Here is a 22,817-nt window from a genome sequence, read left to right on the forward strand (position 1 = left end):
TACAAAAAATATGCATGAAATGCCTCGTGTCATAAATTTGGCTCTATAAAAAACACAGTAACCTATAAACAAGAGAGTTTATTTTACAGATGTCTGTTAAAGTCAGCAGCAATAAAACCAAGCAGGTGTGTGTGCTAAGCACCGCAGAAAAGTTAAAATAATGGAAAGGCTTGAATACTGATAAAATATAATTTAAAAAATGTCTCTATCTGGTCAAATAGTTTTGGGCCAAGTTTTGTCTTCCCCTGCGACACATTGTTGGTCCAAATTCCACAATTCCCTCTCTTGTTATCACAACAAAGATGGTCTAATGAAAAGTGAGGCAGCCACACATGAGCTTTGATTGAATCCATTCATTCCAGCGGACACATTGAAGGCTGACACAACAAAGGATTCTCAATTCAATAGAAGGGTTTTAATTTCCTTCCCTTTGTAGCCCAACTGCGGCAGATTTTACAGAAAAAGCCTCCTCAGATAAACAACAATGGCCTGGCGCTACTGTCAGGTTGTCACCCGCAGCGGCCCAGACGGAGGGAACATCTGTGGAGGAAAGTTTTGTTTTCTCAAAGCAGCGTGCATGCTGGCGATGAGATGATTATGGAGCTATAGCTGTTTATCACCCCTGGCCATGCAGAACGGTCAGACGATAACATTATCATGATTTAAGTTGCTGCACAACATAAGTTGTTGAATATGTTTGCATTATTTTGAACCACGGTTGCCCCCACAGACATACTTGACATTCAAAAATGTTTTTCACCCACCTGGCTTCAGTGTCCTCAGCTCAACTCCCGCTAAGACGGACGTGTAACTTCCTATCGACTTGAAGAGTCATTTGTTTAAAAACACTATTTGTTTTTGTCCTGACAAGATTAATCTGGGAATGAAGACAAGACTTTGACCTTTCTTCCTCCCTAGATCAATACATATGAATAAGAGGCTTCCCTATCGACAGATAAACATCTTTATCTTCCAGGTTTGGACACCTTTACCAATAAAGTCCGGATGTTAGGTAAAACTTCTGTAATCTCATCTTGGCACAGCGACTTAACAAGCAGGTATGCAGGAGCGGCTAAACTCTTCTATAAGCGAGGCTGTTAGATGAGTCGCTACCCTGACTTTGAGCCTGACTTTGACTTGACTGAAGGCCTGGGTGTAAAATGGACGGCCCGCCACTGGATACAATGATATTTCAAATTTGTGATTTGATAAAATATACGTTCCCATCCTCTTAGTAGATGAGAGACTATAATCTTTATACTGAACATGGCTGGCATTTTAAAACAGTTAGTCTAATGAAGTCAAATAAAGTACAGGTTATACACCAGAATGATCCAATGTGCTCCAGTGACCAGTGAGTTTTTTCTGCATAAAGTACATAGAACAACATTATTTGTGCTGCTATCCGCATTTTTAAACTATAATTTCCCATCCATCTGCACAATATGATTTAGTCTCCTTCCTCCGTCCTGTTTTGGTTATGAGATCACACTGTGGAATGAAGTGCACCGGGAATTGGTGCACTGAAACATCTTTCTAAACAAGTGACCAGAGTTCTTTGTGTCAGTTATTTTTTTTCCTCCTAACGAATTACACACTGAAGTTGTTGCCCTAATATAACAATGTATATATTTAAACCATTGCCTCATATAATGATAAATATTACTAGAGTTTTAACTTAAGTCTGACTTCCATGTTTGGCAGGGATTTAAAGGAGTGAAGTGGAGAGTGTAGGCTGGGTGGAGCAGGTGGACAGGAGTGGGGAGAAAAAAGGAGAGTTTATATTAAATGATATTATATGATATTGTATGATATTATATATCGGATAGGATCAGATTGGATCGGCCCTGTGGTTGTGTTTTTGAACTTGAGTATGACTTTCTAGGTTTAGTTTTTACACTTGAATACAGTTATTAGAACAGATAATAATTTCTTCTGGATAAAACAATGGAGCCCATACTATTCAGAATAGTGAAAATCAGTTTCATCACTGAATATGAAAAATTTTGCCATTTTTATTCATGTCATTTTAATTGAACTCACAATATGAACATGAAGAGCTACACACAAGACTTCAGTTCTGTGGTGTAACTAACAGTAAAAGATCCTGATCTCCTCCCGACTGCCTGCTGAGAGATCAAGTGTTCTTTTTGCTTTCGCCATCCAGACTCCATCAAAAGTCTCTTGATGTTTGTGGCTCTGGTCTTGTCTGCATCTCCTGCTCGGGTTGTTGGAACTGCAGCCGCCCAATGATTATGTTTACATTCTCACACAGCCATCGTGATGAAATCACACAGCGTCTTGTGAGCCCACTTCAATTCGCCTTTTGCCTCCAGTTCATTTATTTGGACCTGTAATACAAGCGAGGGATCATGTTTGTTTCAAAGGCTGTTCCGTGTTCAGCCATTGTATCTCTTAGCTTTGCCATTACAGCCAGTTGCAGCCTGTGATGCACATGGCTGCATCAGCCGAACCGCTCAGCTCACTGTGTGCTTGAGTCTCATGTTGAATCAAAGTGTATCGATAAGTCGTTGACAGCCATTATTTTGTAGAAAGCTCAACACTCACCGTTTCTTCGATCCATTCTAAATCATGCTGACCACTGCGAAATGGAACTCCAATCAGTTTGAGGTTGTGGAAGAATAAATCATATAAATAGGGTTAAAGTTGTACACAAACAAGTCGGTCTCTGCCGCAGTCAACCGAAACTGGTTTGTCCTTAATGTGTTTCCAGTCAGTAACATGTTTATGTCTTTCCCGGGCACAAAGGATGTGTCAGGCTCCATGTATTTACATTACTCATTCAATTCTACAATTTCCTGAAAAATTCCTGCGAATACATTGTGCACGTCTGCTCACACACGCCTGCATTCATCTGCTCACAAACAACACGCTGTTAAAGATTGCATTCTGGCTGACAGAGCATAAATATTCCCACAACCTACAGAGAGGGACGTTGAACAAGGGCGATGAGTTGTCAGTCAAATCCACATGTACCAAGTCAAGCCATGCATGAAGGGAGTTTAAGATTTCACTGTCATCTCCAGTCAGGTACCCCGCAGGTCTCTCTCCCCTTCTCTCTCTCTTTATCCTCCTCTCCTGCCTCCATTTCTGCTTCATCGCTCCAGTGGGCACAAATGCTGTATAATCAGTGCCCCTGCAACAACAGCGTGCAAATCATTTCACAGAAAATATAGGGTGGTCCGGTCCAGTGATGTGGTGGTGTCTTACTCTGGCACTTTCATAGATTGTGCCTCAGAGAGCCATGATCACCGCTCGTGATGCGGTTGGAGAGTCAGCTCTGAACTATTGCCTTCACTTCAGACGTATAGACTTGATGTGTTTATTTTGAACCTTTTTTCCACTTCGATTTTCCGTGGAACGGCGCTGCGGGCGCACCTACAATACCAACATGCACCAGCGAGTGTCGCTATTACATTCAGTGTGCGGTACCCTCTGTCCATGGTGCTGAAACCACCAAGCGCTGAATTGGCTTTTTATGGCTGTTTGTGGAAGTAGAACACAGCTGCCGCTCAACAGTAAACATTATTTTTCATATACAATTGTCTTAATTTCCCTTTTCGAGAGGAAGTTTAAAAACACAAACTGGCTGTTGAAATGATTTCAACAGCTTTTTTTTATAAAGACTGTCTGTAAATAGATTAAACTCCATGCCAAATACTGTCTTTCATCTCCACTTGACGTGAAAAAAGCAGGTATGGATCACAATACCGATCGGTGGTAGTCTGTTTTTTTAATCACTTTTCACTTTTAATCGCTTTTACTTTTGAGCCATTACATAGTGCAGCACCAAAGAAGATAGAGTTTTATTTGGCTCCCACACCAACAATTGAAAAAAAGACCATCTTAATTTAATTTTTACTAAGTCCCTCTTTAGTTAGATATTCGAGATTGATAAATAAGACATGATTTAATGACCGCAACTATGTACGTACATCACACTTACGTGTAGGTTGTGTATGAGTTAATGTTGTCAAGTAAGCCAGTGAAAGCGAAAGAAATAAGTTAATTTCAAATTAAAAGCTCGAATTGAACAATATCCGTGAGTCAAAGATGTAATTTAGAGTTGCTTTCCGCAATTTCCCAGTGTAGAAGGCATAAAGAAATCGATCATCTGCGATGTACTGTGAAAAATAAAACGTGTCTTGGTGATATATTGGTGATTTATCATATTGTGTGAAAAGATATGGTGTGTGGATCGAGTGAGGAAAACGATAGGTTGCTTTCATTAGAAAACATGTAAAAATTTGTGAGAAAATGTCAAGGATTTCATATAGATATAAATGATCATTGGCTCCACCGACGATAAAATAATGGTCAGAAGATGTTTAGTGACGTTCAAACCGTTCAGGTAAGTTCTTCATATTCACGTCAGTGCTTCATTCTACTGTGCTGCAGTCATTAATTCACGTGTAAAGAAGGCTGCTAGTGTTATTCCATGTTAATATGGAGCAACCTAACATCAAATTAGAGTTTTATTTGGCCCCCACACCAACAATTGAAAAAAAGACCATCTTAATTTAATTTTTACTAAGTCCCTCTTTAGTTAGATATTCGAGATTGATAAATAAGACATGATTTAATGACCGCAACTATGTACGTACATCACACTTACGTGTAGGTTGTGTATGAGTTAATGTTGTCAAGTAAGCCAGTGAAAGCGAAAGAAATAAGTTAATTTCAAATTAAAAGCTCGAATTGAACAATATCCGTGAGTCAAAGATGTAATAGAGTTGCTTTCCGCAATTTCCCAGTGTAGAAGGCATAAAGAAATCGATCATCTGCGATGTACTGTGAAAAATAAAACGTGTCTTGGTGATATATTGGTGATTTATCATATTGTGTGAAAAGATATGGTGTGTGGATCGAGTGAGGAAAACGATAGGTTGCTTTCATTAGAAAACATGTAAAAATTTGTGAGAAAATGTCAAGGATTTCATATAGATATAAATGTTTGATTAGCCTTATTTTGAAAACGTCAACCGGATGCGCTCAGCGTCGCACTCTGACTTTGCAGCTGCATGAACAGCAGGAATCTGGTCGCTTCACGCCACGCGACTGTCTCTACAGTGGGCTCGACGCGCGCACACCTTCTCTCATTGAACACCAGAATTTCCACGAGAATATGACGGGGGAGGCTTCATTGACGAGTTGGTTTCCACTGCTGTTTCTCTGACCAACTTCATTCGAAGATGCATGTGGCGACGGAAACAACCCGCGGCAGACTTCGCCTCTCGTTTTTCTTTTTGACGGTGGAATAACACCAGCAGCCGCTGTGACTGAAACTTTCCTCATCTTCGGTCGAAGACATTATAGGTTTTCGCATTCAAGCTGTTTCGGATCGATGAGAGGGAGCCGGCAGATGAAGTTCCAGGTTGGGGGGTTCGCCACCATGTCAGCACTCCTGTGTTTTGGGAAATGATCATTGGCTCCACCGACGATAAAATAATGGTCAGAAGATGTTTAGTGACGTTCAAACCGTTCAGGTAAGTTCTTCATATTCACGTCAGTGCTTCATTGTACCGTGCTGCAGTCATTAATTCACGTGTAAAGAAGGCTGCTAGTGTTATTCCATGTTAATATGGAGCAACCTAACACCAAATTATGACCGCAATAATGACACGAAGCTGAAGCTAAAATTTGCATTTTAGAGAATGCAAAGATTGTTTCTGTAAATTATGTTATATCATCGGTATGAACATAATTTTCCATAAAATAATTACAATAATGCAACAATAACCAAACTTTTTTTTTATTTAGACAGACAGTCAACATTAAACAAACAAACAGGGAAAGCAGAATAATTTTCTGTTTGATCTGGTTTTTAATCTGGCATGTTGCTTTAAACTGAACTGAACATTGTGGACAATAACACAGCTGGTTCAGTTGCCACACCAGATGTAATGGCCATAACATACAATATGACAGTCATCATGGTGCACATTTTCTGACGCTACATCTGACATAAAACAAGCAAATTGTTCATGATAATGAACTGCATTCCTCTTTAATGCAAACAAACGATTTAACCGCGCAGTCCTGTTGGTCGCCACTTCTTTGTTCCTGAAGTATTTGGGTTCCCAAGCCAGTTTGATGTCCGAACACGGAGGCACGCACCAGATGTTTACCCAACAGATAAATCCTGTTTGCTGTTGAGTCAGGTGGATTTGATCTTGTGGTCCATCACATCGCCTGAACCAGGAGATCGGCTTTGGGGGGTTTCATTGCACGGGGGGCTTCATTATTAATATCAGCGGCGGAATCTGAGAGACTTCACGACTTTGATCACTGTACTCCACTGATGTCCTGAAACCTCATTATTGCTGCTTTTACACAGCTTTTCTGTTGCCCTCATCATAATTCATAAAACAAGAGATTAATCCACTGATTCACAATCTGTTGGACAATGGTGCTGCACAGTTACATGGTCCCCTAAACCAGGAGTGCCGATTATATAAGAGGCCACAATTTAAAACACAATATTATCAGTAGGAAATGTTTTACGCTATACACTTAAAGAATCATGTTTATTGAAGAAGAAGTCCCGCCGTTCAATGCGAAATCTACGGTGTCTAACTTGATGTTTGTCACCGACTTAACTGTAAAACACTAAAGGCACTCCGAGGCAGGCATCTTCGATAAACATGTATTCACTTTCCCTTCTTGAATTACGTTTCTCTCTGTCTTACGCATTTCTAAACAACGTGTTAAAGCAGAATCACTGTTTTCTTGTTGTTGTGTGGGTTCATGAAGTCCACTTGGATTGTGGGAGGTCGAGGTTTTAGTCAGTGTTCATTTTGTCTTTATGTGTTGTGTCCCAAAAGTCGTCCGTCTGTGTTGCCTCTTGACACATTAGGCTTCCAGTTGAATCACATATCCCCTGGCAGGCCTCAGCAGCATGTAAATTCAAGTAATAATAACACTGTGTCGGACATATGTGGGTCAGGCTAATGGCCGTTTTGTCTCAGTGTCAAACATTAGTGAGGATGAGTGATGAACTGCCCTCTAGTTTTAGTGTCCTGCGAGTGACAGGCTGGTGAATGAGTGTGAATTTCTTGCCATCCTTTACAGTTGAAAGTGAAACTAGGGTTTGTGATCACCGGCCGGGCACAGCACAGTGCTCCAAGGCAGCGTGTGCATCACTGGACCGGACGAGAGAAACACACAAGCACAGCTTCTGACACAATTGTTGAATGATGTTGACTGACAGCATTGATCGCACCTTGCCAATTGACTGTAGTTGTTAGCGCGTTTGGCTTACTGAGGGGTGTTTCGCCCAGGGTCCTCAGTCCTACTGCCGTCTTGTCGTATAGCAATATCATTCTGAACCAAAAACACAGCTTTCTTTGCTTTATTGCAGTCATCATTGCTGTTGGTCATGTATTAGAAAAGGCTACTTGTGGTCAATATCCTGGAAAAAAATAGCAACTCTGATAGTTTCAAATTGACATTCGGTGTTTACTAAATCTAAGAAGACATGTGGAAGGTAAATAAAATACATGAGGCTCCTTCGTCTGAGTAGCGGAGTTGTATACACTTGTGCTTGTTGCATTATTCTTTTTTTCCACTGGCATTTATTTATTATAAAACAGTGAAAAGTGTAATTGAGTGACAACATATATTTGACGCATCAACACCACCACACAGTTGGAGTGGGGAAGGCTAGCGCACAGGGGAGCCTCGCTTGTTCATCTCACTCTCTTGCATGGGATGTTCATGGACAACAGCCCTTCCTAGTTGTACGTGTTCCTTGGATTCCAACTGACTCACATGTAGCGTAAATACCGCGTGACCTCAGAGTGCACTAATTCCATGTGTCTCGGACGAGTCTACTCCCCCAGTGCTGCTAAATGCTCGCATAATAAATAGCTGCAAACTGTGGAATGGATTTCCTGAACGGAGGTGCGTGTCATTACTCCATGTCTCTTGAGACACAACACTGTTCAGGAAATCCATTCCGCAGTTTGCAGTAACTGACAGGGAGGAAATTTCAGCAGAAAATGGCTCAGCCTGAGCTCACCGCTGGTTGGGATTTGTGATCCCTCAGAAACGTTGGTATTGAATGGTTCTCCCCAAGATTTATTCTCAGTGCAGGGTTTTTTTTGGGGGGGGTGGGGATCTCCACTTTGATGACAGTGCAGGGTTTGGGGACAATTAAGCAGAGCACATTGTACTTCTTTAATGGTCCTCCTTAAAGGGATACCTTAAAAGGCGGAGTCCACATCAACTCACAGCGAGGGAGCACTGACATTTGCGACTCACAATTGACAATATGAGTAACATCTGACTTACGACCAGGATCAGTTCCGACCAACCGGTCATAAGTGAGATTGGACGTAAGTCGAATGCCATTCAAAATAGCCGAGGCGAGGGTTATAGGTGCTTCTCTAGTGGTAGATCGCTGTGTGAGAGTGAGATGCTGGGATACTGTGCTGCTGTAAGTGTCGTACATGTTGCGGGGCTGCTACGTGCTGTGGTGTCAGACATTGAATAAAAAAAAAAAAAAAACATCTGCTGGCCGTGGTCATGAGCACAGGTGAACGTAAGTTGAGCAGATCGTAAGTCGGATGTGACTTGTATATTGACCAAATTTTATATCGACCCCGTGACACTTTGCAATGCAGGTACTGATAACTATAAAATTGACAAATATCTGTGGCACTAATCGTCACTTGTAAAAATTATGTTTGTTTTTGGACAGTAGGAGGAAATCGGAGTGCCCATTGTTGTGATTTGTCTTTTGAAATATCGCCACCAGATTCGACAGTCAACAGCTAATACGGCTGAATATGGAAGAGAAGGTCAATAATTCAACTGGCAACGTTGTTGGATCTACAATTTTTGTTTTAAGTTTTCAGTCTTAGATATGCATGTGTTTCGTAAAGGTTACTTTTTCAAAACAACGAGAAACATGAAATCAATGTGACGGGAGAAGGGCTTTAGATAACTGTGTTTCAGTGGCATGTATTTCCTTTTAAGTGTGTCAGGTCAGAACGTTGCTGGCAACTTTCAATTGGCAGTCTGTGCTTCATCTTTCCCGCCGCCTTAAGTGTTCTTGGAAATCGCAACACCTACACTTGCCTGGCACAACTCCACTGCGCTTCAGAGCCCCCGTTCCTGCAGGAAAATCTGATATGTGTGTAAGTGTGAGGAAGCCAATTAGCTGATAGCAGATCACTCCTTCTGATCCAATTTAAGGGAACTGAGCATTTGCTTTAAGCCTGTTAATTAAAGACTTGTCAGGCAGAACTGTGCCATAATCCACTCATATCACCCACCTAATGCTACTTCCAAAAAGAGCACAGCAGTCGCCCCAGGACAGAATCAAGATGCTTTATGCACACCCACATCAAGCTTTTTTGGGTGGGTGTCAAGCATCTGAGAAAATGCACTCTTAATAGTCTCTAAAACTGAGAAAGAGTTGAACATCTTTGCTTTCCTAACTGCTGCTTTTAGACACTAGATTTCATTAACAATTAAAATTCTAGAACTTCATGGGAAATGGCCCTTTTAAAAAGTGCAGTTTAACACTTTTTTTTTCTTTGGGTGAATTTAAACCACTGCGTTCATTAAGGTACATCTTCATTCACTTTGTTTCAGTTTGAATTTTCATCAGAGCACGTGGCACAATGGGGCAAATGCATTCCCTATGATGGTTTCTTCAGAAGCTTTAAAATGGACTCAATCTAGCCTGTCACAAAAGGCAGCCTTTGGTTGCTAACCGAGGTTCGTTTGTGACTCCAGAGTGTGTGGCCTGCCTCGACTATGTTCTCTTGAAATAATGAAATCTTCACTTTACAGTATCAGAGGTTCAACACTCAACCTCCGGCAGATTTGTAGGTAGCTGACACAGAGCTACAAATACAGTTAGGATTCATCCCTATATTGAAATTAGTTTATTGGTGTCATATTTAGTTATTACAAAAAAATGTTTCCCCACTGAGGTGTATAAATCAATTTAAATAATTATTGTCAAATTACAGACAAATGTGTGACTAAAAATAAAAAGATGAACTAAAAAAAGAGTCACAACTAAATTCACTCGAAAAAAAAAACAATAATATGTCAGTGAATAAAATTAAACTTGAATTTTCATTGAGTGTATATATATATATATATATATATATATATATGAAAGAAATTACAATTCATTACAGTTTTGGAGAAAAAAAATGTAAAAACACTAATATACAACCACAAATTTAATACATTCAGGAAAGGTCATCTATTGAACACCCACCCTGTTGCAATTGGTCCAAGAGAGGTTGCAAACTGTAAAGACATAAATTAGGGCTGCAACAACTTGTCAACTATAGTCAACTATTAAATTAGCTGCAGTCGGGTTCATGACGCCGCGTCATTGCCTTTGCCTGCAGCTGATCGCTGTCACAGAGGAGTTTGAGCAAAGCGTTCATGAGTGCGGCTTCATGCTGTTTGCAGAGACGATGCGACCCTTTCAACGTCATGCTGTAATGATGAATGAGTGTTCTGTGTTTGATCTACAATGCTGGACACCCTCGAGCTAACAGCTAGCATGTTAGCACAGAGCTGACTGGTCTTGTTGTTGTTGTCAAAGGAGAATGATTTGTTTAACGTCAGATTTGAGCTACTGTTTTGTTTGTTTTTACATTGTAGGGAAGTCTCCTCACTCTGTCGGCTCAGGAACCACGTTTAGTGTCCTGCCCCGATAATAATCTATCCGAATTACTGAACGCATCATTTATGATATCATGTTTATATTGTCATTCATATAAGAACTTTAGAGCGTGATTTCGCGGTGGTCACGACAAAGATTAAAGTGAGATTTAGCATTTGACGATCATGCAGTAGCTCCTTCCTCACACTTTCGAAACAACCTTTAACACTATACAGTTACCTTTTTTCCCTTTTCTTTAATTATTATATATTATGGCGTGTTCATCAACCTGTGTACGTCATACTAGTCGACTGAGCGTTAAGATAATGAGAGTTGTCTATCAAAATGCCCTAATATTAATATTCCTCGTGTTTATTGTGGCACTTTGGAGACTTACACACTCCTGACAGTTGTTCTACGCTTAATACCAGTCAATAAAACTGTTGTTTGTGTACAGATACAATACATTTAGATACAATTAATTGATTTAAGAAGGAAGTGTTCAAGCATAACAGGAATTCAATTGTGAGTTTTAAATCAATTGTTGTCTTTAATCCAGAAAATTAGGAATAGGTTCCAGTTGAAGCCTAATCTCCCTGAACATATGCACATGTATTGGGATCATGGCCCTGTATGAATAATCCCTTGATCTCAGAAAGTCATCTGCTCTGTGACTGAGCTGTTTGCTCTCGTTCCACAAAATATTGGAGCAGATGGGGCTAGTATTATTTTATTTGTTCATGTTTTAGAATCATAGGAGGAGCGTTCATAGTCATGTGGTGGATTCTTCTGCCAGCTGTTGTGATGAAAGGACGCTGCGATACATTTTTCATTCCGTCTATTTTTGTTTGTGTTTCATCATGGAATCAACAAAATGGCACATCTCGCGACTGGTTGACACCTCGCTGGCTTTGAAGCTTCTCGCTTTTGAGCTCTTTTTTTTTTTTAGTTCTATCCTGATCATTGTGATGAACATGGTCGGATTGCTGCTAAAATCACCAGCTGGATCCAAATACAAATATTGAAGTCTATATGTCAATAAATATTGCCAACTATGTCTTTGCGATGCAAGCAAATATTGGTTTATGCGAAAAACAGCCACGTGTTTAGAATGTGGCACATAATGCAGGAACAAGCTTCCATTTGCCAACGTCACCTGGTGAGGTGGACTCTATGGGAGACGCACACATGGTTCTCCGAAAGCTCACGCCATGCTCTGCATTTGTAGATTCCAGATGCCTTGTGAAATTAAGATCAACGTGCTTTAATTTCAGAATCTAAAAGGAATAGACACAGCAATGTTCTATGTTGTAACGTCGGTGTGTTGTTCCCGCGGTGACAGGTTGTTGTGTGTGCTCGTTGTATTGTTACGAGTTGCTCATGACGCCGGGGATTGACGGACGTGTGGATGAGTGCGACCCGGGAGGTAAAAGTGGAGGTTGTTTGTGTGTGAGTGACGGGAGTAGTTCAGTTTCTAACAGTCAAATAAAACTGTAATTGTGGAGTTTTCATATGCTAAACTCTCTCTCTGTTTCCGTCTCTCCCTTTCTCGCTTTCTCCCTCTCGCTCTCTTTTTCTCTCTCATTTGTGACTATTAATAGCTATGGGACATGAAAAACCGACACATAAAATTGTGGGGGAATAAGAAAAAAATGCCTTAAAATAACTGCAGAGTTATACTTACAATTTGAGGGTCGTCCTGGGGTGTAGAAGTGCAGTGGAATTAGTTGGATATTGGGTATTTAATCCAGATCCATTTTCTACTGCTGCGTCTGAGCAGGCACAGGCACTCAACTGCTTGAACGATTTAGCCCCAAACCTTTACTCACAGAAGGTGTTCAGACAGGTACAGCTTTATGTATTGATGACAGGTACAAATATGACGTCTTATATTGTAACATAAATATTAGGCTGCTCCCCATTTTTCCCCCTAACACTAGCACTTAACACTATCACTTTGAGCGCCTTCTATTATGAAGTGCCCTCCAGCGACAAAGTGAAGTGTCGCTGGAGGGCACTTCAGCGACACTTCAAAAGCATAACGTCATGTTTTGTCCCTAAGAATTGGGACAAAACATGACGTTATGCTTTACACGTGACGCGTTCACAAAGACAACGTGTCATTGGCTGCCGTGCTGTGTTTTGTTTCCTGCATTTCGAGTGTTGGGGACGTTTTGGAAATACCAGCTCCAAACGTTTTTGTAACCTCATGCGTCGGCGCTGATAATCTCACTTGGTTTGGTGAACCAATGGAGAAGAAATGGCTTTGCCGTTACGTTGCGGTGATAGTTCTGTTAGAGGTATGTTGATGTTAAAGTTAGCTTGGATGCTAGCCAGGGCGTCTGCGAAACATGAAAATCCGCCCGATCCCCCATAATTTGGCAGTCAGATTACGCTGGTATATGGCGGGATCTGGCGGCAAAGCTACGGTCGAGAATCGAATGTCCATTTTTTCATGTTTTGCAGACGAAGAAATAAAAACATAATGTTGTACATACATGTGTTGTTCATATTGTTGGACACGGTAAACCATTTGGGTCGCTGACGTGTGATTCGAGAGAAAGTAAACAAACGGAAACGTAGTCCTCGTGACTAAAATGTCACTGTTGTCCTATCCAACATTATTTTTAAATAAAGTACATTGGTATCCTGGAATTATATCCACACTTCATATTTCCACTTTGTTTCAAGTCAGCTCTGGAGCTCCCTCGGTTTGAAGGGATCATTTCAAGTGGTGAACGGCGAGTTCCCTCGGTCTGAGGAGTATTGGAACATTGGAATTGGAGTGTTAGGGTCAAAAAACAAGTGCTAGGGTAAAAAATGGAACACAGTCCAACTTCTACTTTTGTGCCTATTAAGCATTTACCATAGATATTGTGGCTGAAGCTTGTATTCAGAGCAGTGAATCAGCATGTATCCTGGCATGTAATCACACTGGGATTCAATATGTTGTGCTGCGATGTGTGACCAATCGGAACAAAGGGGTGTGGTTACCACGAGGAGAACGGAGCAGCCGGACCTGAGGTGCCGTGACAAACGGCAACAAGAGTTCTCCTGCAAGATGTCATTGTCCCGCACTACTTAGCTAAACTGCACTCAGCCCCATCAATATTAATGTGTTAACCTTCAGGTTTCTGTGTGACCAGAGTTACTTAGAGCAGCAGGACGTGCTGGATCTCACGCCGCTACATTCCTTCGGTGGTGTGAAGGAAAAGGCAATAGCTATAAATTATACATTCACTTGTTATGTTAACGTTAGTCTTCCCCAGCACTTCAGGTACCTGTTCAAGGTTAGACGTGAATTATTTAGTAGTTGTGCAAATTGTTGATGCCATGTTTTTGATTAATTTTGTCATTTTTCTACAGTTCTGTCAACTCCGTTGTATGTCAGCCACTAATGGAGTTTTCACCAGGTTTTTTTTTTTCATTTTTTTTAAATATTCAAACGCTTTCACAGAAGCCAGATCACAAGTGAGTGTTGTAGTGGTGCGTGGTAAAATATGCAGTAGTTCATTGTCAGGGAAGCCTGCAGCTGAAGCAGATTTGTCCATGGTGTTTTGAAGTCATACTTGGGTGTGAGATTTTTTTCCATTTTAAAATGGCACAATACTCTTGAAACAATCGAGAATTACACAGGCAGAGTGGCACATCGGTTTTATCGCAGATACAGTCTACTCTTCACTGACTAGATTTCACTACCTTCCAGCTTGCTCAGACCAAAGAAGTTTTACTTTAATTTCCTCTGTGATGGCAGCTTTTCGTAAAGGCCTAAAACAAAAGGTTTGTTTTAGAATTCAAGGTAATCCTCATTCGCATGCATATTTGAACAGTGGTGAGGGACGCAAGTCGTTGTATTCTGAGTACACAGTTTTCATTTGCAGTCATCAAATTGGTGGCAACACACTCTCTGATAACCTGCTGAGACAAGAGGTACCCACAGGGAAGTCACATGATGTGGGCCATCCAACTCACTGAACTGAATTTCATGAATGTTTTACTAATGTAAACAAGACATTGTTTGAATCGCCTGCATGTCATCACACAATGTAGGGCGGCCTCACTGTCCAGCAGCACGGTGACCTTCCGACTTGAACTGTGACGTTGAATTTGTTTTCACCGCAAGTCCCTCTCTGGGTCACAGTGGTTCATGGAAAGTCTGCCATTCAACCAGATTGTGACACCTGCATGCGTGGGAAAGACAGGGATTCTGGCGACTTGAGCCTGAACAATTCTGCTGCCCAGTCAACCATTCACAGGGAATTTACAAGCTCACAAGCCAAGTTGACGTATAACAGTGCCTAACTCTATACCGTCCGGTCACAGTGGAGAACTGACACTGCATTTGATCACTTTAATGTCAACAAAAAACAATGCAAGTGTTCCAAGATTAGACCGTGGACGTCTGTGACTCCCAGAATTGCCTCAAGTTGAATTTGATCAGGGTGTGTTGCCAGTAAGCAGCGCTGACCACTACAACAACATGCTTAGTTTCAATACACTTGTTTTGACAGCAAATGTGGCTGCTGAAAAAAAGAAAATCGTCGCAATAACATCTTGTGACATTTGACATGACATTATTTATTCATCCTTGTTTATTTATTTGTTGACAGTTTTACTGTCAAACAAATCCGGATTCAGTTTAACTGTTGAATAATCTAATTCACCCATGTAAAGAGCAGTTTGATGTTCACAAGCCCGTCAGGGAATTGTTTTGTTTTCCTTGTTAGTCAAACTGAGTCAATATTTCCTGTGTTCATAAGAAGCAGTCCTCTGGCATTTGTCCTAGATGTGCGCTAAGCAGTCACTTCAGCACACTGCAGTGTTTCACTCCAAGTGCTCTCTAGCTTCAGCTCTTTAATGTATGATCATCGCTCTATTTATGCTTGGCTTACCCAAAGTGCCATTGTTCCTCGGCTGCCTCTTGCTTCTGTCTGCGAGCTCCTCATCTGCTTACTGGCATTTTTTCTCTGTGTGATGTCTTCATTTCCTTTCTGTGGGTCGAGAGTCATGTCACACTGGTGTGTTACCTGCCCCATGTTGTTTGCACTAATTTCCAACCCTCTCAGTAAAGCCTGCTCATCTGTCGTCTCTGTGTACCTCTCATGGTTCCTGTCTGCCAGGCGATCGCTGCTGGAGCCTTTCTACCGCCTCACCTCACTCTGACTCTGTCTTGCTTGTGTTTCAGGATATTTGTGGCAGGGATTGGCTTCTTCAGCCTGTGCTTTCTAATGACCTCTCTGGGGGGGCAGTTCTCAGCCAAGAGACTCGGGGACTCCCCCTTCACCATCCGCACAGAAGGTAATGGCTGTTTTATGGTTGTGTGTTTTTGAACAGCTGCATGGTCCCAGATAGAAAAAAAAAGCTTCACTTTTGAACATGTTGGGCGACTATTTCAGTGCGTAGTTTTGTGTGTATTATGTTATTTTACAGTTCAGTAAACTCACCTGGTTACTGGCTGTCATCAAGGTACTGTTTCGAAGGGAGTAAGTGGCAGACTCTTAAGATGCTTCGCTCTTATTTGTTACTTGTAATGATTCACAGACATAAACTTTTTTTGGAATGCTACTTTTGGCACTGTCAATACAATTATGGCTGAAAAATATCTGGCATTTGAAGTGTTATACAGTTTCACATTACACTGAATATAAATCCTTCATGTGTCTTTGGAACTGAAGCATTTGTGATCAGTTTTTATTTTATTTTATTTTATTTTATTTTATTTTATTCCGAAGCACTTTTCTAGTTGGTGGGATCCCCACTGACCATGGCAATAAAGTTATAATATAAATATGGAGATAAATCTCAAATTCATGCAGTGCTGACATTCAAATAGCAGACACTGAAGTACTGTGTATACTAAATAAAGTTTATTTTTTATTCAAAAAAATAAAAAAATGTCATGGTAGAGTATGTGACCATGAGACATTAATTCATTTAGTTCATGTTTCGACGAGGGTGTGAACTCAGGTCTATGGGCTTATAAAAAGCTTGTGGGTAGGTTGACTCATAAAATACAGCGCACTGAGGATTGATAAACTGAATTACTTTCTGGTACCTTGTGACCATTTCATGTCTGAGATTTACTGAGCTGCTGTGCTGAAGGGGCCCTTTTTCCAGGAAGCTGTTTGCTCCAGAATATATTGACACATTGTAGTGCACTCTGAACACTCTCTGAAGACAGTAATGATTAACAATGATTGATTGAAAACAGTGAATAAAATGTTATTTTAAAATAAATAAATAAATGAATGCACCCTGTGGCTTGATGCAGGTGGAAGACGGCAGCGCCACCCACCGACCTGCCACCACCACTTCTAGAATTGCTCTCCATCTCCTGCTTATTCAAGGCATTTAATACTATTTCCATACAACTAGTTTACAAATATATATTTATTTATTGTTGTAGACGCATATATTAATATGTCCCAAACTGTATGGTGCCCACATGAGTAGCTGGTGTTGCTGTCCCCCAGTCTGTTCAAAGGTACTTTGGCACCACTGAGGCATCATTCGAATACCAAAACATTGAAATTGTACTAGACTTACAATGCACTATGCCCTGACATGGCCAAATAGTAGCATATTTTGGCCGACCGACACAAACTCGACACCAAAACTTGGGAAAATACAGTGTATACAAAAGTGACTGTGTGTCTTTGTTACCAAAAGTCTGCCATTTACAGAGTTTCTTTGTTTGTTTGTTTTGAATGGAGAGCATCCCTGCTGCATTTTTTGCAGTATTTTCTAGTGTATGTACAGTATTTGGGATGGGACAATACATTGACGGCGATAAACAGAGTCCAACTTTGCGTGATGCGTTAGTGTACTGGTGCAAGTATCAATAGTTGGATTATGAAAGGCTGGTTTGTCAGTCTTCTCCCCCTGGTGTCTCCCGTCCATTGAGAGTATATTGCACACATGGAGCATGGATTGTCGCTGTAATATCACGGTGTTGTGATGACATCTCAACCGTGGACCATGTATCATGAGGTACCCTTTGATTCCCACCACTACTGCCATCCAACTAAACCAGGTTGTTGTTCACCAATTATCATTATTCTTTTTCAAACTGGAAGCGAATCTGAAGGGATTTCTGAGCTGTCACTCTCATTAAGGCTACTTGAGTGGATTTTTTTTATCACCACTGTTGCACCTTCTCATTCAATCTGCAGCTTCAGCAGCTGTTCGGAGATGTAGGCCATTTACCTTTCTGTTCAATTTGCTAATTGAATCATACAATCTCTTTGCTCAGTTAAGTGTATTTTCCGTGAATTTTCCGGCATTATTCCCCTTGCTACCGCTAAATCTGTCACCACATTCTCTGCTCTCTGTAATATCTGATTTCTGACCTTGTGCGACAGGGCAGCTTGTGCTCTTTGCAGCCAAGTGAGTCTTCTTAAAAAGCCTCAATTTGACTGAGGGCTGCATCGACCTGTGTCTCGGGTGACCATGGTGGGACGCATCACATTGCTTCAAGTTCAGACAGCCCAGACATGCCAAAATGAATATTTCCATTGATAATACATGAGGAGGTTTTATTGAATTGTGTGGGTTTTCCCCACTGTAGTCTTCCTCTATTCAGCAGCGATAATGCTTCTTCACATATTTGGTGTCTGAGCATGTGTGGTGGGATAACTCGGATCAGCGAATGCTTATTGTCTGCTTAATAAATGAAGTGCTGGGGCAAGCTCATTAAAATCTGCGTTCTCTCCAACTCTCCTTCAGATGAAGTCTGTGTTTGTATGTTCTAATAGCTGTTGCTGAGCCAGAGGTGCCATTTCCTGTCTCTGTCGGCCGCCTCTCGCCTTGCGTGTGCTGCGGCTTGTGTTACTCTCCCAGAGCTCGTGGAATGTGTGTCGCTGTGTGCGGGTGTGTGTTGCCTTATGTCTGAGGTGCACTGGTGGAAAATTAGCTGTTAAATGGGGTGACAGCATCGATGTGGGACAAGAGAGACTGCAAGGCCGATCCATTTGCTCTCTGCAGAACAGCCCTTTCCTTTCCTCGATACCTGGGGAGCCTCACACACAAACACATACACTTATATTTCACCCTGCTTTATTTTCCTTTGGCCTTAAATCTTTCGTCAATATGTCTTTCTCCTCTCCCGAAAGGTGTTAAATGTTGGCAACATTCATCAACCTGCAGCTAACCACCTGGAAACAAATCGAAAAAACTAAAAGTGAAAGCAAAGCATGTAAATGGTTGTTGATGCCTGTGAAGTTGATAAGCTAACCATCTGTTTTGGAAGTGACTTTGGGATAAACATGCCTTAAAGGAGCGGTGGGCCAGGCAGTCCTCAAAGGGCCTGGCTGGTGCTGTTTTTTGCTCCGATCCATGAAGCACACACAGTTTAACCAATGAGGTTTCAGCTGAATCAAGCAGTTGCAGACTGGCGGTCAGCTGCTTACTCTCCGAAGGACACCTAAGTGGTGAAGAGGTCACCTCTTAATTGGTTGCAACAAAAACCTGCACCTTCTGAGGCCCTTTGTGGAAGTAATTGCCCACCGATGCCTTTAAGGGTCACGACATAAGGCAACCAAGAGGTGGTTAGAAAGAAGGAACGCTGTTTTCTTTCTGAAAATTCCAGTGAAATTTTCTTTCCGTACCCAACCATAAGCCCGCTGTGATGCTGACGCGTACTCATTTTGGAGCAGGTTCATGTAAATGAAGGACTTATTTTATTCAAACCATGTCGTTCTGGAAGTGGTGACTCACGCTTGTCAGAGAAGGAAGGGACTGACGCTGCCAAGTTAGTTAGATCCAGACATCAGTCCAACCCATGACAGTGAATGAATATGCAGGGCAGGGGAACCTATGGCTTGCGTGCCAGATGGGGCTCTTTCAATGAAGGACTCAGGCAGATCTTTCTAAGATCTGAGCGATATACCACAATTAAGTGCAGTTTCTCTGACTGCATTCCACTTTACGATTATCACGATTCTATTCTATTCCATGTGTTGGACACTACAGTCTCTTTTGATACTGTTTTTTGATGAAAGTTATTAGTGGAGTTTGTCTCCAACATCCTCATTCGTTTATTTTTAACTATAATAGTTAGCTAAGTGTGGAGATGATAAATACAGTGTTCCATGTCTCTCGTAGAACCCGGTTGTGTCTGCTCCACCAGTTTTATTTAGGGGTTTAATTGAGCCATCTGTCTGCTGTCCTCAATGTACTCATGTCTCTTAACGTGATCTGTGGTCCCTTCTGGACACATTTTCTTGATGCCATTGAAGAAATATTGGAAACAATCTTAATAAATTTAGTCATTAGTTTAGTTATTATCTCTTCACAAAAGCGTTATACAAACCTTCCTTTGTCTAGTGTGAGGAAAACTCTTTTCAAATTCTCCTGCCTAAAATGTTGTTTTTTCTTCATGTTTAAAGATTTCATTTATAGTTTGACCGACTCTGAATTTGTTGTTGGTCCCTAACTGATGCTGGGTTGCAGCATTCGTGCTGCCTCTGTCCACGATCAGTGAACCTGAATAGGTGACACGAAAGAAGACACCAATAGCAGATGTCCATCAAATATCCAACTATGGCTGTCCTGGAATTACATTTTAAAATATGTGTGGTTTTTGCCTATGGCCTCTCTCAGTCAAAAAGTTCCCCAACCCCTGATATAGAATGAAGTATGATTTAATGTCCTTTATGGAAAAAAATCTAGAAAATGAACACTGGGTGTTATACGCTCTTTAGAAGGGTCAACTGAACCAAATATTAATAATAATATTGAATGCGTGTGAGTAAACATAGGGACTCTTTTCTGGGTGACTTGTGTCGCTGCGGCATATGTGCATGTCACTGCTTTGACGATAGGTTTGTGTTTGTTTACATTGCCTGGCTATTGGCTGGCTGTATCGGATTCAGAATGCATTTGAGCCCAACTTTCTGGCTAGTAGGTTTGTGCTCTTTGCAAAGTAATGACAGCAACATGGATTGATGCAGCAGTTTGACATCTCTTCTCTGATACTGAAGCTGAAGAGCTTGTTTACCTGCACCAGTGGATACGTCCACAGCAGTTAGGTAGTCATTCTTATTTAACATTGGAATTCAACCAGACCAACTTAATAGATGGTATATGATCGTATCATATTGCATGTTTATACATAGTTCTAGATCCTTGTTTTGACTTCACAATTGCGCGCAAAAGGCCCATGTTGTTGCCCATAGAGAGATTTCGTCAGTGTAAAAGAATCTTCATTGAAAAGTGAATGTTTACTATATCGGTAATTGGAGGGTTTACAAGTGTGACCAAAACCTTTACTTTCACACACTTCTCAGCAGCTAAAAGAGTAAAATTGCCTTGTTCAAATCCTTTCAGCCGGGCCTGATTTTAATGAGGTGTGTGTGGAGGGTCAACCAGTCCACCTGGCATTCTTTTAATAAATTTAATACAACTGAACAGGCTCTTTGAAAATGTCACTGCAAACGAAGCTCTTTTCTTGTCTTCAAATATAACAAGGCTGAAATACCTCAGCCTTTGAAAGTCTGAGAAAATGAACCTTTCAGGAAGCTGTCCATAAATCTTGGGTTCTTTTCAAGCATGGCATGTTGTGAAATGTTCATGCAAGAACGCATTAAGAAGAACACAAAGCTGAGAGTTCAGTTCAGTTGCTCAGAATTCAAGACACTATAGACACAACTCCAAATATTGTATTAGTAAAATTGGTCTTTTGTCAGAGCTGAGACAACGTGTCACTTAAAAGGATTTTCGTCACGTATATTATTGATGATAACACTAAAACGGCACAAACGTGGTCCCACTCCTTTATTTACTATCTACTACACAGCGATGCAAAATTGATTCAAGCTATTTTCAAATCATTGAAGTACCCACAAAATGGTCTACTCAGGTAAACCGCGAATACTAAAGTTGTCCGTAAATGATGAGGCATTTGTACTTTGTACTTGTAAAAAACGTAGTGTGCAATAATTATGTTTTCTTAATCTAAATAGAAATAATCATATGTTTATAAGTTCATATTTCTAAGTCAATGTTTTGATTTTGTCTCTTTTTTTAAATCGATGATTTATTCAAATACTGAATTATTCATTAATTTTAATGGATTGTTTTTACTGCACGTTATCAAAAGTTTAAATTAATGAATAGCATTGGAGTATTAAATCATACTTCTTCGTCTTCTCTCAGTTATTTTGAATTTAACCTGCTATTAAGGTTTCAGAAACATGACAGGAAAATGTCACAATTGTAACATCACTGTTTTTTGTATCTGACCCTTGTCCTTGCTTATATGGTTTTTTCTCGTAGACACTGGCAGTGAATGCCACAAACTCATGCAAGGATCCATATATATGATGCTAATCGTGGTTAGCCACACAATGCTAACTGAGAACGAAGCTGCTCAGTCTCCTCCTCTGATGTTGGTAGATGCTACACCATCACTACAACCGAGGGTTGTCCAGGGTGCAGTACTCCGGGGAAAATGGTCTCTGTGGAAATTTTTCTGAACCTGCTGCAAAGAGAGAAAGAACAATAAACAATAGTCCATATATTAATAAATGAATCGTTGTTTTTTATTGTTATGGTGGGTAGATCATCGCGACTTGGTCATTTTTAAGGTGAAAAATTCCAGCCACCCTTGCTGTAGATTATAGATTGTAATCTCTTGTGGTGTTGCTTCTCCAGCTCTATAGATCTGTTCACAGCTTTGTCACCAAGCAGCACTCACAGGAGGTGTTTCAGCAGAACCATCCTCACCTGCAGTTTCCTCCTCAGGTTCACAGCTCTGGGCTAACTCCCCAGCTCATCAGCTCCAGTGAGACAGCTTGTGGCTCATCTGTGAAAATGAGGGAGAGAGGGAGGGGAGGATTGCTTTTTTTTCCCTGTCTTTCACTAAGACAGACAATTAGTTTGAGACGTCAGATTCTGATTGATGCAGCCAAGAATTCTAGGCTGCACAGCTGATCGGATTTTTATTGCGATCGCGGTGTTGGCTGCCGTGATTGAACGAAACCATATCACCAACTGACCGTGTGCGATCACTGCGTATTTTTTGACTTCAAATGTCGGCATTTTTGCAGTCAAATTTGAAGAGAGCGCAAGTACATCTCAGACCTTTACCTCAGAGTTTGCTGAGTTTTCAGATGGAATAAAACAGAGCTGCAGTGTCTCACTGTGACCTGTCAGTCATTTG

At 41.0% G+C, this 22,817-nt stretch overlaps 1 protein-coding gene across 1 annotated transcript in view; it reads left to right on the plus strand.

Moving 5' to 3' along the window:
• The first annotated feature begins 5,091 nt into the window (after positions 1 to 5,091).
• The window catches only part of LOC128754458 (alpha-1,6-mannosylglycoprotein 6-beta-N-acetylglucosaminyltransferase B-like), a 99,088-nt gene continuing 81,362 nt past the window's right edge, over positions 5,092 to 22,817 (plus strand). Inside the window, exons 1-2 of the mRNA XM_053857084.1 lie at positions 5,092 to 5,507; positions 15,843 to 15,955. Coding sequence (XP_053713059.1) covers positions 5,440 to 5,507; positions 15,843 to 15,955 — 181 coding nt within the window. The 5' untranslated portion in view covers positions 5,092 to 5,439. The remainder of the gene's footprint in view (positions 5,508 to 15,842; positions 15,956 to 22,817) is intronic.

This window comes from Synchiropus splendidus, chromosome 2 (assembly GCF_027744825.2).
Source record: "Synchiropus splendidus isolate RoL2022-P1 chromosome 2, RoL_Sspl_1.0, whole genome shotgun sequence".
In the NCBI taxonomy this organism is placed as follows: Eukaryota; Metazoa; Chordata; class Actinopteri; order Syngnathiformes; family Callionymidae; genus Synchiropus; species Synchiropus splendidus.